Source organism: Cupressus sempervirens, chromosome 11, assembly GCF_028749045.1.
Source record: "Cupressus sempervirens isolate cs-2001-9-10 chromosome 11, ASM2874904v1, whole genome shotgun sequence".
In the NCBI taxonomy this organism is placed as follows: domain Eukaryota; kingdom Viridiplantae; phylum Streptophyta; class Pinopsida; order Cupressales; family Cupressaceae; genus Cupressus; species Cupressus sempervirens.
In genome coordinates, this window is record NC_143128.1 from 209,516,645 (window position 1) to 209,532,169 (window position 15,525).

General features: G+C 33.8%; 1 protein-coding gene across 4 annotated transcripts; it reads left to right on the plus strand.

Annotated features, from left to right (window-relative positions):
* The first annotated feature begins 1,778 nt into the window (after positions 1-1,778).
* Positions 1,779-9,032, plus strand: LOC149528908 (uncharacterized). Of its 4 annotated transcripts, XR_016358894.1 has the most exons (5): positions 1,779-1,897; positions 2,004-2,345; positions 2,549-3,636; positions 6,211-8,497; positions 8,621-9,032. XR_016358894.1 is itself a non-coding variant. In XM_089810600.1 (3 exons), exons 2-3 carry the CDS (start codon positions 2,202-2,204, stop codon positions 3,518-3,520), a joined length of 1,116 nt encoding a protein of 371 aa, XP_089666726.1. In that variant the 5' UTR covers positions 1,779-1,897; positions 2,004-2,201; the 3' UTR covers positions 3,521-3,745. The 4 variants fall into 4 exon arrangements, 2 of the variants coding, with proteins under 2 accessions (XP_089666726.1, XP_089666725.1); XR_016358893.1 differs by lacking the exon at positions 1,779-1,897 and having other exon boundaries at positions 1,916-2,345; XM_089810600.1 differs by lacking the exons at positions 6,211-8,497; positions 8,621-9,032 and having other exon boundaries at positions 2,549-3,745.
* The last annotated feature ends 6,493 nt before the right edge of the window (positions 9,033-15,525 follow it).

Genomic DNA, 15,525 nt, shown 5'->3' on the forward strand with positions numbered 1-15,525 from the left:
TTTAATAATTATGAATTTAAACTTTATGAAAATTATAACCATGAGAAAAATAAAAGATTATTATTGGTAGAAATTAATTGAGCGAAAGAATGAAGTGAATGCAACAAGAGGCGCAAGCGCCAAAGTTCTTGTCGAATTTGATGATTTCAAGATATTAAATGTGTCGTAGTCTAGAGATCTATGAAGTTGAGTTTGTGAGATATGAAATGTTTGTTTAGAAGTTTTATAATTTCTAAGAATATAATTATGATTCTTCAATTTGCATTGTGCAGAAAAATAATAACCATAAAATAGGGTTGAATTAAAAATAAATATAAATATTATACTTTCAATTGCTTCAATTGCTTCCTTCAAAAGATATGTATAAGTTTTGTTTAATTAAATGTTCTAAAGAGAAAAAGTAGTAAAAATAGCAAGAAAATTGAAAATAACAGGAAAATTTTAGAAATCTGAAGATTTTTTTAATTACTAAAATCACACTTATGCACACGAGTAGATTTTTTTGTACATGCTATTTAATGTAATATTTTCAAATCTTCAGAATCTTAGAAGCTGTGAGAATTTGAGAACTTTGTTATAGTAGATTTATTGCATGATGTGGACATAATAAAGTTTTTCAAACTTTGTATTTTTTTTAGTAATGTAAATATAAAATACATGCATGAGAATTTTTTGAAAACCAATTTAATAAATAAATAAAGCATAATTTCTATTTAAATTGACTAATTACTAATTTACCAATTACTTTGACATTTAATTGACCTTATAAAATAGCGTGGGAAGCACTCAAACGGGTATCGAAGAAGGGATAAAAACAAAGGTATTAAATTTACTTTCTAACTAGTGCATAAAAATAAATAAACATAAATTAATTTAAAAATAATATTTATGCTTTAAAAAAACCAAACACACTTATAAAAATATCAATATAATAAAAATTATATATGTTAAATAAATGTATAATCTAATAAAATTATATATATAAATAAAAAATAAAAGAAAATCTATTAAAAGCATTTGTTTAGATATGTAAAAATAAAAATAATTAAATTCTAATTTAAACTATATATAAATTAAAATTAAAATAAATATGAAATTAAAATATATAAAAAATAATTTTTAAAAATTGACAATTTAAAAGAGTTAAAATGTTATATTTGATTAAAATATCTATATTTGAATAACATTTTACAAATGACAAAAATAAACATCAATTAAAACTATTATCTTCTTTTAAAAAGTTTATCCACTTGTCACAAATGTGGAAAATATAAGATTGAAAGCAATGCATTCATTAATAGAGATAAAATTGCAATTAATGCTTGCATTAATAAAGGTGTTCAAAAAATAATTTAATTTTTGTTTAAGGAAAATGAAATTTTTCATTGCCTTTTTCATCATAAGTCAATAAGATTTCAGTTTAATGGTATTTTGTTTTTTTATGAAATAAGATGAAAATGTGAACTTTATAATAAATTTTGATCTTAGAATAATTCTGAAATCTTATTGGTCAAATTAATTGATTTTAGAAATTGAAGAGATACAATCGATTTCTTGCCAAAAGCAGTAACTGATAATAATAGTATATTCCTTTGGTCAAATTAATTGATTTTAGAAATTGAAGAGATACAATAGATTTCTTGCCAAAAGCAGGAACTGATAATAATAGTATATTCCTTTGGTCAAATTAATTGATTTTAAAAATGGCAGGAACTGATAATAATAGTATATTCCTTTGGTCAAATTAATTGATTTTAGAAATTGGAGAGATACAATAGATTTCCTGCCAAAAGCAGGAACTAATAATAGTATATTCCTTACGACAAGTACAATAACACATCGTCGTTCTTGTGCCTTCCTCTCCGACTCATACGTTATCCTCCGAGCAATATAAATGGTTTGTATGATAGGAGAATCGATTTTTCATGACAATGTTTAGCAGAAATCTGATTTTGTTTTCTGAGCTTCGAGTGCGTTGATTGGTCTAATTGCGGTTAATGCAGGCACAACTCGGCTTAATGCGTTCACCTTCAATTGAATTGTGAATTCGAAGTGGGGATGGATGTGCTTCATTTTACGGATCTGAATACAGATTAGATTTTTGAGATCGTCTTTTCAAGCTCATTAAATTCTGTTCAGCCCACTAGCTTGAGGGATTTCACCTAATAGCATACGGAATCTGCAAGGATAAACTATTAAGCATGAAAACGAACAGCAAGGAAGTTTACTCGACCCAGTTCGATTTACTGGAGGACAGAATGACTCACCCAAATGCCGATGACAATTCCACAATCGAAATTAAGAGCTCTGATTTCAGCTTCGACCATGATGGCCTTTACGATCCTGTAAGTGCACTTGTTGTCTTCTTTTTCTTGAATCATAATTCGATGTAAACGCTTTCAATTTCTCTCTTTTGCTGACTTGGCGCAGTTCTAATTTCTGAGATCCGTCTATAAGGTTAAATGAATAGTTTGAGATAGATTATGCTGATTGCGTTTTTGAATTGGGTGCGGAATTTTGAATTGGGTTTGTATTTTTGGTGGATCAGAGTGATGATTTGGCAGAGCTTCACTGGCTCGCGAGCTTTTTAGAGGAACCTTTACTTGACAATTTACCGAAACCACCGATTTCACCTTGTTTTGGCTCAGAAACGAAAGATATGGATGTAGTAGAACAAATTTCTGATGGGTTTAGAAGCTCAAGTAGTATATCAGCAATTGAAAGCAGCTCTTGTTCTGGAAACCTACCCACTTATGTTCCTGATGTTTCTACTCCAGGAAAGGTTAAAAGTATCAGGGCAACCGCAAGAGTCTCGTTTAGCAATTGGGGAACTGGGAGTCTTCCCCTTCTTAACTCTAATCCAGTTAGGCAGAATGGTCCAAACATTTGTGTTTCTACTGAAGCTGCTATATCCACTCATTCAGATTCATTGAGTTCTCAGCAAGTAAAACACCAATCCTCAAACAGATTATCTCAGACAGATCGGGAGATTGAAACAAACTGTTATGATGCGATAAGGGTGATTAAATGCATGAAATGTGGAACACGGAAACCCCCTCATTGGATCGATGGACCAAAGACATTGTGTGTAGCTTGCCATGCGAAGTACAATACGTCTGTAGGCCATCTACATCACTCAGACTCTGAGCAAGAGAAATGTCATTTTTCAAATAAAATTTCCAAGAGAAATCAGGGGATCGGAAAGAAGGAACAAGGTAAGCTACATGCCATAAACAAAATTTCCAAGAGAAATCAGGGGATCAAAAAGAAAGAACGAGGTAAGCTACATGCCATAAAATGCATGCATTGTGGCATTATAAAAACTCCACAATGGAGAGATGGACCAATGGGTCCTAAGACATTATGCAATGCATGTGGAGTGAGATACAGGACTGGAAAACTTCTACCAGAATACAGACCTGCTGCTAGTCCTACATTTTCAGCCAATGAGCACTCAAATTACCACCAAAAAGTCTTGGAAATAAGGAGTCAAAAGGAATTAGCAGCCCAAATTTCATAGCGTATTTTGGTTTCCACATACAGCCTTCCCATACGAAGACATCAGAAAAAGATGGAAATATTAATTCTTGAGTTGAGACATTCAAAGCTCATCTCAGGCATGTGGCTTTTGAGCAAGTAGGGATTTTATATTATTTGTATTTGATTTGAAGCTCGGCAAAAACAGTTTTGCAAACATTTATCTTTAATAAATACAACCAATATCTATAGCCAAAGTTTTTGCTTCTTCCAGTTGCAACATTTACTTTGTTTTCAGAGAGAGAGATGAGAAATGGAATAGTAATTTATTGAATATAATCTGTGTGGTGCAGGAGCTCCTAAACGTGGCAAAATGATGTAATTATGGTTTAATGTGTTTTGGTTTGATTCAAGTTTTCTTTTGATGTGATAATGTCTCCAAGGACCATTTGTGATATTTCTAAGACATTTTGAGTCAGTCAGAGTCAAAACTTAAAAGTTGTCAATATTTTATAAAAGTTGTCAAAAATGTTGCATAGCAACTTTGCAACATTTCTTGCATTTTGGAAGTCCAACAGTCACCTTTTGAAATTCCACTTGGAAACTATTGAGATTAATGGAAAACATGTTTAAACTGCCTCTAGAACATAGAGGCAAGTTTGTTGAAGAATTTGATAAAGTTGATGCAATAAAAACTCTGATTTTCCTGCAATTTATAATGACTCTTGGTGTTTCGACATTCTGTATGGACTGGTACTGCAACGCACATGGATGAAAGTTACATGAAGGCTTAGAAAAATGATTGTTATCTTTGTTTTGCAGCTGGTTTGAGGTCCTGCTGTTCTGTTTGGAGGGAGATATCGTATTTCTTTTACAAACAGCTCTGTAACCTAGGGTTTTTGAGGATATTGTGCAAATAAAATGTTTTCGTAACCATTTCACTGGCATAATTTTTTGGAACTTTGTGGAATACGGTTTTTTCATCTGGTCTTTCTGTTCATGTGGGTTGCAGAACAGGAAGATGGGGTTTGGAGTGTTTTCAAGCGAGCCCTAGCTTGACATATCAATGTGGCAAGCTAGAATTTGAAGTATTTTTGATAGTTAGTTGATGAAACTGTGGAATCTGTGAATGGAAGCTGGAAATTTATCTATTTATGCCCCAAGGTAACTATTGATATTGGTTTAGTGGTTTTTCCAAACATTTGGATAGTACTTAGTAACATTGTTAAAGTGACGTAATTAGGCCTATTCATAGGGGGCTGCAGACCCACTTTGGTTCTCTCTTCCAAAACAATACTAGGCAAGGTTAACATATGTTGTGGAGGACGGTAATAGGTATCTAAAACTATAGGACTCACTTGTTATCAGTAGAATGCAAGGAGAAATACCCAATCGAGCAGCAAAACAGGGCTGCAAGCTGATTAACTGATTTGGGAAGGATGTTTTCACAGTTGAATGCATAGACCAGGGTTTCTTGTTTGTCTGAGACCCTTCAAATATTATGTGGGCCCAAGAGGGCAGTCATGACTTTGTAACATATTTTGGTCAGCTACTACACTTTGTGTGGCAAGAGTTGCCCTCCGAACTTGATTGGTTGTTGAATTGTGTTAGTCCTTTTGAGTATATGAATTGTGTGCCTCAAATCTGCTCTGCCAATCTGATTGTAAGTTTGTTTTTTACTTGAAGTTGTAGGTGGAATGCTCAAGGAAAATAATGAATGTCTCTGAGTGTCAAGCAGATCCAATAGTCTTGCAAAACTGAATTTTGAGGATGCAAACAAGAGTAGTGCATATCTTCATAGCATTAGATGTCCTCTGTAAGACTTGTAAGAGTTGTAAGAGTCATGGTCATACAGATTTCACATATGCTTATCTTCAGGCTTTCTCAAAGCCTCAAACAATGATTTTCAAGCTTCAGCCTTACGGCTAGGCCTACGGATTGTTTATTTGGAAAATATGAGAATGGTGAAGAGAGTGACTAATTGTTCATTGTCATTAACATGAAAATTAATGGGTAGAGATCTTCGGGTTATACATGGTATATAGTCATACCAAAGACATCTATAATCTAGAATTGGTTAATATTTAATTTCAAAAATTCATCTAACTAGGAGCTAAATATTTATTAGTATTACTTTAAGGAATGTACCTGAAATCTAATGCAAAGAAGACACCATTTTGATAAATATAGTAAAATGCATAACATGGTAAAATAAATAGCTTGGCATTCTGGTAACTCTTCTACTTTCTCTAACCAATATAAGTTATATTTTCCTCTCATTGGTTTCCCTTTCTGATTGTTTCAGACTTAAATTTGTTTCTCTTACCTAGTTGTTACAAGTCAGCTTGTTTTCATGTACTCATTCTAATTTGTATGCAGTAAACAAAAGTGTTATGCACAAGTTTATTCTTATTTACCCTAGTTTGTCATTTTGCACTCTGGACTAGGCCAAGGTTCAAACTAGTGCCTGGTTCAGGAACAGTTTGAACCTAGATTTGACCAGGGTACGATCTTTTGCGTACCAGTTCGAACTAGTCCCAAATCCAAACGAGCCCGTATGAACTTGCATGCCATAGGTTGAACCACTAGTGAATTACATTGAACTAGGCCCCACAGACAACGGAGAAGTTTTTTTTTTGACATATTTTATAGTTTTTCAAGTTCCTTAACCCTAAAAAGTGAATGTAAAAGGCTTATGTTGGCTTCTAACACTCATTTGTGGTGTGCAAGTAGGTTATTTTGTCTTGAGACGCAAGGAGGAGTTGGAAGATTGGTTTGTGCGTTATCTTGAAGTGCTTGTGCCTCATCCCTACACCTTTGCAAGCTTGAAATGTTAACAAACTGTAAGTCCTTGTTCCATTTTCTTTTTGTTTTGCATAAGCTTTTTATTTTTTTCATTTACCTTTCATTGCTAATAAGATCTAGCCATTATTCTCATTCTCAATATATATACAATTTCTCACCATAGGAAAAGGAACTTCAACAGGATCTACCTCTTCCTTAATAGGCAATGCCAATACCCAACAAAAAATAGAACCCCATTCTGATTCTCCTTTATGGAATTATGTGGATACTGTACATCTTCTTCTATGGGGTGGCTCTATTTTTTGGAAATGTCGGGGTTATGATGTAGAAAGAAATAGTTCATATTATCATATGGTGATCCATTTGTGTGAATACCCTAGAAGTGAAGCCAAGAAATGTCCTGGAAAAGGAAATACACCTATGTCAAATTCATTAGTATTAAAATATGTTTAAGAGCATGAGGAAGTAGAAAATAGAGAAGAACGTAGGAAAAAAAGCATTGATGATAGTAATAATAAAACTTAAAAAAAGAGAAAAGGGAATAAAATCCACTACAGATGTTGTGATAGAAGATCACCCCTTCTGTACTACCTCAGTTGCCCCTAATCCTCAAAATGAAACACCCTTTACACACAAGAGAAAGGGACCGCTAGAAACTGCATTTCAAAATCAAAGTAGGGAAATTGCTAAGATTGATGTAGCAAGATGCTTATATGCAAATGGGTTATCCTTTAATCTTGTTTTCTCTCCATATTTCTAGAGGATGGTGAGAAGTGCTAATGAAGCTCTTGCATGTTATTCAAGTCCCAGATTTGAGAGAGTATTAGTCACCTTGTTGGATCAAGAGGTCAAGTTGATTGATGAGCAATTGACACCCAAAATAGATTCATGTATTTGAGATAGGACTAACACTTTTTTCAAACGGGTGAAAAGATGCTACAGATCATCCATTGATCAATGTTTTGACAGTGTCCCTTAAAGGGCAATGTTTTTGAAAGTAGTGGATTGTGAGGGGTAAGTAAAAGATGGAGAATTTATTGTTAATATTCTCGTCTTTGTCATTAAAGAAGTGGATGCTAGAAACATTGTCCAAGTTGTAATGGACAATGCAAAGCGTCAAAGGATTGTATATTTGTTGGTTTGTTGGTTGAAGAGAGATACCATCATATTTTTTGGATATCTTGTGTCATTCCTTCACTCAATCTTACGCTACAAAAGATTGGGAAGAGAATTGAGTGGATCAAAGAGATGTATGCAAAAGATGAGGACATCCAGATATTCATCACAAACCACCACGTGACTCAAGGAATATTCAAAATTTTCTCATTTTCGAGTTGTTGAAGGTAAGTGAACTTGAACTGAAGTTAGTAATTTAATTTAAAAAAATATAGTATCTTACAATTTCTGATTTTTTTGGTTGTGTAAGGTGTATTGTTTTTTGAAGTATATATCTAATAATTATTATTATTTTCCTCCATTTTATGTTAAAGGTTGCTGAGACACATTTTGTATCAAATGTAATTGTCTTGAGACAATGTATGAAAGTGAAAGATGCACTTTCCAATATGGTAATCAGCAACAATTGGGCTGTATGGAGCTAAAGCAACAATGAGAGGGCATAAAAAATAAAGCTTAGGATATTGGATGACTTATGGTGGGAACATGTGGAATATCTCATTAAGCTCATCAAGCCCATTATGATCATTCTTAGGTATGTTGACATAGATAGGCCTTTGTGATGGCATAGACTCAATCCTTGGGAAGATCAGGCAAATTGTAAATAAAAAAGAGAACTATTCTCAAGAGGCATCTTCAAACAATTGCAAGCAATTGTGGTAGGATGATGAAAAAAAATGACTCTACATTTGCTTTCCTATGCATTGATGCCCAAATACATAGCATCCAATATACTGATCTACCACGGAGGCCACAACCCAATAGAGATTTAGAAGTGTCTGATGGATACAAGGCAGCATTTGAAAGACTCTTTCTTGATGATGAAATGCAAGATTTGACTACAGATGAGTTCATACAATTTGTGGATACAAACTATGTAATGATGTGTGGATACAAACTATGTAATGATGCTCTTTGTCACTAGTTTAGTAAGGATGCTCATAGTTGGTGCCGGTGGTACCTTCATGATAGTTGGTAATACCTTAATGATCAAAGATTCCACACGTTGCAGCCCCTTGCAATCAAAGTGATATCACAAGTAAGTTTAATTTTTAAAAAGTTACTATTAGTTTACTTTGTCTTCATAAATTGTTAGAAATTCTAAATTCAAGAAACATGATTTAAATTTTTTTGAATTATTTACTTGGTCATGTCTTCATAGGTTGCTAGTTCATCTGCTTTAGAAAGAAATTGGGGCACATATTCTTTCATTCACATATTGGAGATGAAGACTTAAGATGTAAATGTAAAGTTGGCAGACTTGGATGCTTTTGCTTCTCGGCTTTCAATTGAAGATTCTGATGCCCATAGTATTATTGATGCTGCTGACTCCATTGGCCTTAGATTTGTTGCCGAGTCAACTAATGCTGAAGAACTAGGAGGAGGAGATGATGATGATGGTGATGATGATGAAGAAGAAGACAATGAATATTAACAAATTTTTAATCCATTAGTTGAAATTGAAACAATGATACTTGAACTTGCTGTTATGAAACATGATTTACTTTTAATGTTTTGAATCTTTGATGTTTTACTTGAAATATATGAAGGTATGATCATGATTTATGATGCTATGATTACAAGTTTAAAGTTTATGCCGATGGTGTTTTTGTTGTTTAAAGGATTAAATCGTATGATTTTATGATACTATGTGACATTTTAATTTTAACTCATGCTTTTAGGCTTCATAAATATGTATGTATATAATTTTTATAATTTTAACATGTGTTTTTATGAAAGAATGTAAAATTTTGCCGTATCAGTGAACCAGTTCTTCAAACTCAAACGTCAAATTTAACTCAAACCAGTAACTAAGAGTTTATGCTTTAAGCAACAAAATGGCCAATTGCAAACTCAATTATGTAAATAAAAGATGAATATAAAAGTCCATGTTACATTTATACAAAGAGTTTCTAGAAAACTTCTAGCGAAACATAATCACTGGCTGTTCTCTAAAGACCATCTTGGATGATGCCTTCCAACTTGTATCTCCCAAATAGTAAGGTCTTCAAACCCCTTTGCAAAATTTTGCCATATCAGTGAACTGGTTCTTCAAACTCAAACTTCAAATTGAACTCAAACCGGTAGCTAAGAGTTTATGCTTTAAGCAACGAAATGGCTAATTGCAAACTCAATTATGTAAATAAAAGATGAATATAAAAGTCCATATTACATTTATACAAAGAGTTTCCAGAAAACTTCTAGGCAATCACTGGCTGTCCTCTAAAGACCATCTTGAATGATGCCTTCCAACTTGTATCTCCCAAATAGTAAGGTCTTCTCTAGACGCATTTGAAAGCCATCCTGGATGGAGCCTTCCAGAATTGGTGCCTTACATGTTACTGCCTGTCATTCATGGTTTTACTGCCTGACAAACAAGGTTGAAGACTACCAAACTAACAAGAAATTTCTCATTTCCCATATCAAATTCTGACAATTAGAAAGCATTAGGAGGTGTTAGAGAGTCCTCTAGAAAACAATTCATAAATCTTAAGGTATTTCTACACTAATAAAGAAGAGTAGGGTAGCTATACCGAACAGCAAGTTACATATACATTGATCCAACAAAATTATTTTGTTTCTAGTTTGCCCATGCTACGTTTTGAACTGTGTTTTCCCCTAGAATATTTGATATCAAGTAATACATTTACAAGAAAAGAATCCACTGTGGCATATTGTACCACTGGATTACCAATGCAGCAGGAAGATTTACTGAAGAAATTCAGACTTCAAAGGCCAGTCTTATGTATCCAATGCACCTTGCAGATTGAAATGCTGGAATTTAGAAACTTGAAACAAGTGGGTGATCTGATTTAAGATAATACTCAGGAAACAATGTACTTGATGAGGAACTTATTGTATAAGCAGCAATTGAACAAAATCAAGACAAAATTGACAAGAAGAAATTTTCACATCTTCATTCTAATGATGGATCATGGTGTGTGACCTGAAATGTTTATTCAAGAAAAATAAAGTGCACGCTGATTTCCCAGATCAGTACTCTTCATCTCATAAACAATGAAAACCTTATGGCCATGACTCAAGATTGACAACTACGAATAAGCAAACAATATATATTCTTATTTCAGCTGAGAAATTATAAGAGCTCAATTGTAGGCGTAGCTATGTTGGACATAGGGTGAGCTCTCATCTTATGTGCAGGCATGCTTTTTGTGAATACATTTGGAGAAAGGGGATAATCACAAGGCTGCCAACTCAATCTACCCATTTTTTGTGGATGAATTGCTGTCAATTTTGTCAATTTTGTCAGTCAACAACCATAATATAGACCAAAAATGTCTGAGAAACCTATTATCCTTTTCTAAAAAATTGTGTATGGTAGGTAAAAATGAACATATGTTTATTCGAAGAACATCTTGGCAGCATCCTTTGCATTGGACCCCTTCTTGCAAGGTATCAGAAATCCTGTTTTTCAGAAACAGTCAACCACAACCTATACAAAATAATGACCTTGTCTGACTGTAGTGAGACTGACATGATATCGATGAAAAGGAATTGCCAGGACTTGTCAGCAATCGAGAGGCTGTGGAAGATAGGATATACTCACCATCATTATGTAATTTTGACCCGTAGAAGATTCTCTATCTGTATGACGTTTTTGGATTTGATTGTGTTAGTTTTTTGAATCAATGTTTTGGATCAGACTCCATGATTCAACATTCTATCCCAAAGTTTTCTGCAACCAAATTGCAGTGAGCTTCCTAGATTATCTTTGTTGCTTTTCAATAGGAACATCAATGTACCCCATGTGGTATAGGAGTCTATTCTCTAGGAGATACACAAGAACCTAACTCTAGTTGCCAATCTTTGGTATGCCAGAAAAGTTAAGATATTTGAGATATAACTAAGGTCATTTGTGTCTCATGGTCACTGGAGTCTACAACCATTTTCAAGGCTGCAATTAGAGATCAGCTCAGAAAGTTAGCAACTCTATTGGAACCCTCCTCATATCACACATTGAGGTGGATCCATTGGAGATATGTATATCACCTTTGATTCAGTCATTCTGCAACTCGCCTTGAGTTTACATGAACTATGGAGACTTCTGATCTATATGCATGACCATCTCTTTCCTTGTATATAATGCTTCCATTTTTCACAAGTCTGGAGCATAACAGAGGTTTCTTTTGCATACCTTGGATAGCTATACGCTATGTCAAGAAAAGTCACATTTTAATATGTAATAAGGTGACTATTCCTACTGTACAATTGGATATATCCATCTCTACCTGTAATGTTCCCTTCTTAATTTTTCCTGGAATTTGCCGTAAATCACAATTGCAATAGATTAGGGTAAGGATTTACCAAAGAAATGGTTTCCTTAATGTGTGATGTGTTGCACCACATGAACACTATGTCAATGTACAAGACATATATGTATGTATGCATGTAAAAGAAGTTGATTTGGATTTGGATTCAATATATGTGTGTGTATGTATATGCATATGTATATGTCTGTGTCTATATACATACACACACACACACATATACATGTAAGTCCATACACCACTATGCTAATATTAAAGCAAAATAACAAAAATACACTATATATAAAAAAATGCACAAATGACAAATAAAACAACTTTTTTGGTCTTTTTAGTGGTGATTTTTAGGGTTAGAGGGTCCAATACATCTAATTTGACATTTTTTTTTTGAAAAAGTCAACGATAGCTGTTTTTTTGACCAAAATCACTCAAAATTCTGTGCAGTTCTATCCAAGTTCCTCTACTAGAAATCAAAGCTGCCCAAAATTCATCTAGATTTGGCCCGAAGTCTTGAACCTGATAAGGATGAGACTTTTGAGCAAATCAAGCTAGGGATTCCCATGTCCAAGAGTGAATCTGGTAGTGTGGAATATATGTGTGTGTGTGTGTGTGTGTGTATGTTATCATCATTATGCAATACTTAAATTGTATGTGAACTTCCAATTATAGTAGGTATGTAATAAGGAGGCATAGTAGGGTGCCCCTAAGACACGGTTCTCCATCCATATGGTCCTTCTCCATTCTTCTATGGTTGGAGTTAACTATGATTCACCAATGGTCCCTCGATGTAGGAGTTGGAAGGTACTTGCAACAGGGGCACCCTTAAAGATTCTCCCTCTCAAAGTGCAATAGGATGCACTCATAGTTGTGATCACTTTAATTACCATTGCAATAGGGTGCCCTTAGCAGTTATCCTTTATTGTAGACTCTTTCCCAAGACTATCTCAAGATTAAAGTCATATTTTAATATTTAATAACATTAGACAAAGATGCATTATAATTTTTTATAAAAAACTATTCGTTGTGATATTACTATCACGATTCAACCATGTAGGTTTTTTGTCAAACTCATTAACCCATGCTTCATGAGTAGTAGTTCACAATAACCCAACTCTTATGAGAATAGATGCAACATTTAGCACTTATTGCATCTAAGTGATGCTCATAGAGGTGATGCATCAGGACTTTCGAGGAGGTCACCCATCCTAGTACTACTCTAGCTCAAACACAACTACATAATTTTCTCCATGGTTAACTCACTTTGCTTGCAAGCCCATTTGCAAAACCTTTAGAAAGTGTTGTCCCTTATGAACCATTCATTAGAGAACCCCTTAAACTCATGAATTTGTTTAATACAATACAATAATATAAACACTCTAGACTTAAATCTGTTTCTATATTCTGTTCCTAAATTTGAAGGGTTTAGTACAGTCAGAAAATTGTGAAATCTTATGGAATGAGGCAATTTTCGTAGTGAATACAATTATTTCATAGTTGGAACATGACACCATCACACAACACCATTGCAGATTATGAAACCAGAATTTAACACAAACTCTTCTTCATCCACATGAATGCTCATTGTTGTACCGCTTTGCATATGAATTTTTCTGGAGAACCCCTGCTTAGTTTAGAGGCCATGCAATGTGAGAATTTTGCTGAATAATCTAGGCACAAAAATATCTTAAATTCTATGAGACTTTTTGGTAGTACACATTTTGTTATTATTTAAATATTCTCTTAATCAAGACATACACCATCTGTGTTGCCAAAGTAGCTAATTTTTTTTTGTTGTATCCAATGAAAATAGCATTTCTCTGCATTGACATAGAACATATATTGCTATAGAGTTGAAATTACTAGTTGAACATGTTGTAAGCACTCTTCCCAAGATTTATTAGGATGTCATATGAGCAAAAGACCATACAATAAAGTTATAAACAATGAAGGTCTTGTGTGCATAATTCATCATTTCCATGAAGGTCTTTGTAATGCATAGCTATTTGGTGCATAATTTATCATTCCATTAAGGTCTTTGTGTGTGTATAACCAATGTATGTTCCTTTTTGAGATTACCCTAGATTTTGCCCTAGAATCACAAGTAGATTCAATTACAACTTTATCAATAAAATATATCTTTAGCAAGTAAACTCTAGAAGAGGTCCACCAATCATGTTAGAAAGCATATCTAATATAAGTTGGAAGATCAAATATTTCTATAAGGATTAAGGTAACATATCAATGCATATATATGGCTAGTCATTTCAATCTATCTAAATAACATGTAATAGTTCTTGAACTTGAGAAGCCATGCATCAATAGTTCCACTCTTATAATCACCCATAATAGGGATTGGGGAAGAAGCATGTTAGAATGTGCTTAATTCACCATACCAAGCGAGGAACATGGAGTATCCGAGCTCGAACTCTTGGCTGAACTGGCAGGAACTATTGTCCATCTAGCATGAGGTGGGCTACTTCTAGAGGGAATACATATGTACTCATCCCAATCATGTCTCCACAATTAGGTGGCTTAAATCGCCACAACTAAGCCAAAGGGCATAGAACATCCAAACTTGACCTTTTAGCTTCATGAAGCAGGAGCTCTTGTCCAAACAGCATGATGTGGACTACTTTGAGGGGGAATAGGTATCAACTGTCCTCATTAAAGTCCTCCCCAATCCTTACATGGTGGCTTATAGGAGATTTCAATAAATAAACTACTCTTTCGAGTGAGTGCAGGTTATATAATAATCTCTGATCTGATCAATATGTAAATGCTTTCTTGCTGATTTTTTATGACAATCTGATCTGCTCTTCAATAAGTCCAGATACTAATTCCTTCGATTCCTTTTTATACTTTGTTGAGGAGACATCTCTTTGGAAAGATACTTCCATCTAAAGGGTCATGTCTTGTCATTGCTATCTTATAATTCAAATCAAACCCGCCACTTCTGATTATTGATTAAAATCTCGTTACTCCCTCTTTCCCCTTTCTCAATTATATTGATCTCCCCTTTTATATTAAAAATTGGGAAAGCCACACCCCTTCAGAAGAATGAGTCATCACTCTTCATTGCTGCCCAGAACTGATGATTGATGATCTGATTTCCATTAATTTTTTATTACTTAGTCAATTTCTGAATGGATGATTTCCCCCACTTTTTACTCAATGGAAATACTCCTTTTATATCTTCCATAATGAGGGATCAAAACTCTTCAAATGAAATAATGCCTCCGTTAAATGCTTTCCTTTGTTAACTAATTGTCTTATGCTATAATCGTCACCCTGTTTGTTTAGCATTGATAAACGTTAGTTTAATTTCTTATGTAGTGTTGCTTCCTCATTAATCCAGCAGTCACAGAGGCGCCAATTTTAATTTATTTTGCTGCGACTTTTCTTTTACGATGGGCATGGCACATACAGTGGCAGGTGATATGACAACCAATCACTCAAACAAGCCATCCATGGAATTGAAAGCAGTTTTCAAAAGATCAGGTAGTATTAGATTTTATTTTGTTTTATTTTACTTTCTGATAGGCAACTATCAAAGCAGTGTTATATATGGTTTAATTTTTTTGCCTACCTATTTTCCCTTTTTTAGGGGGGTAAAAGGAAAATGTCTTATTTTATTATTTTCAAACATTTTTGTGTATATACATGAGGGAAAAAGAATGGGGAAGAAAAATACAATTGCCCATTTAAACATTAAGATTTTTAAGTAGGCCTACCTTACTTTAGAAATATGAATTTATTATTTTAAACTCAAGCCTTTTTCAAG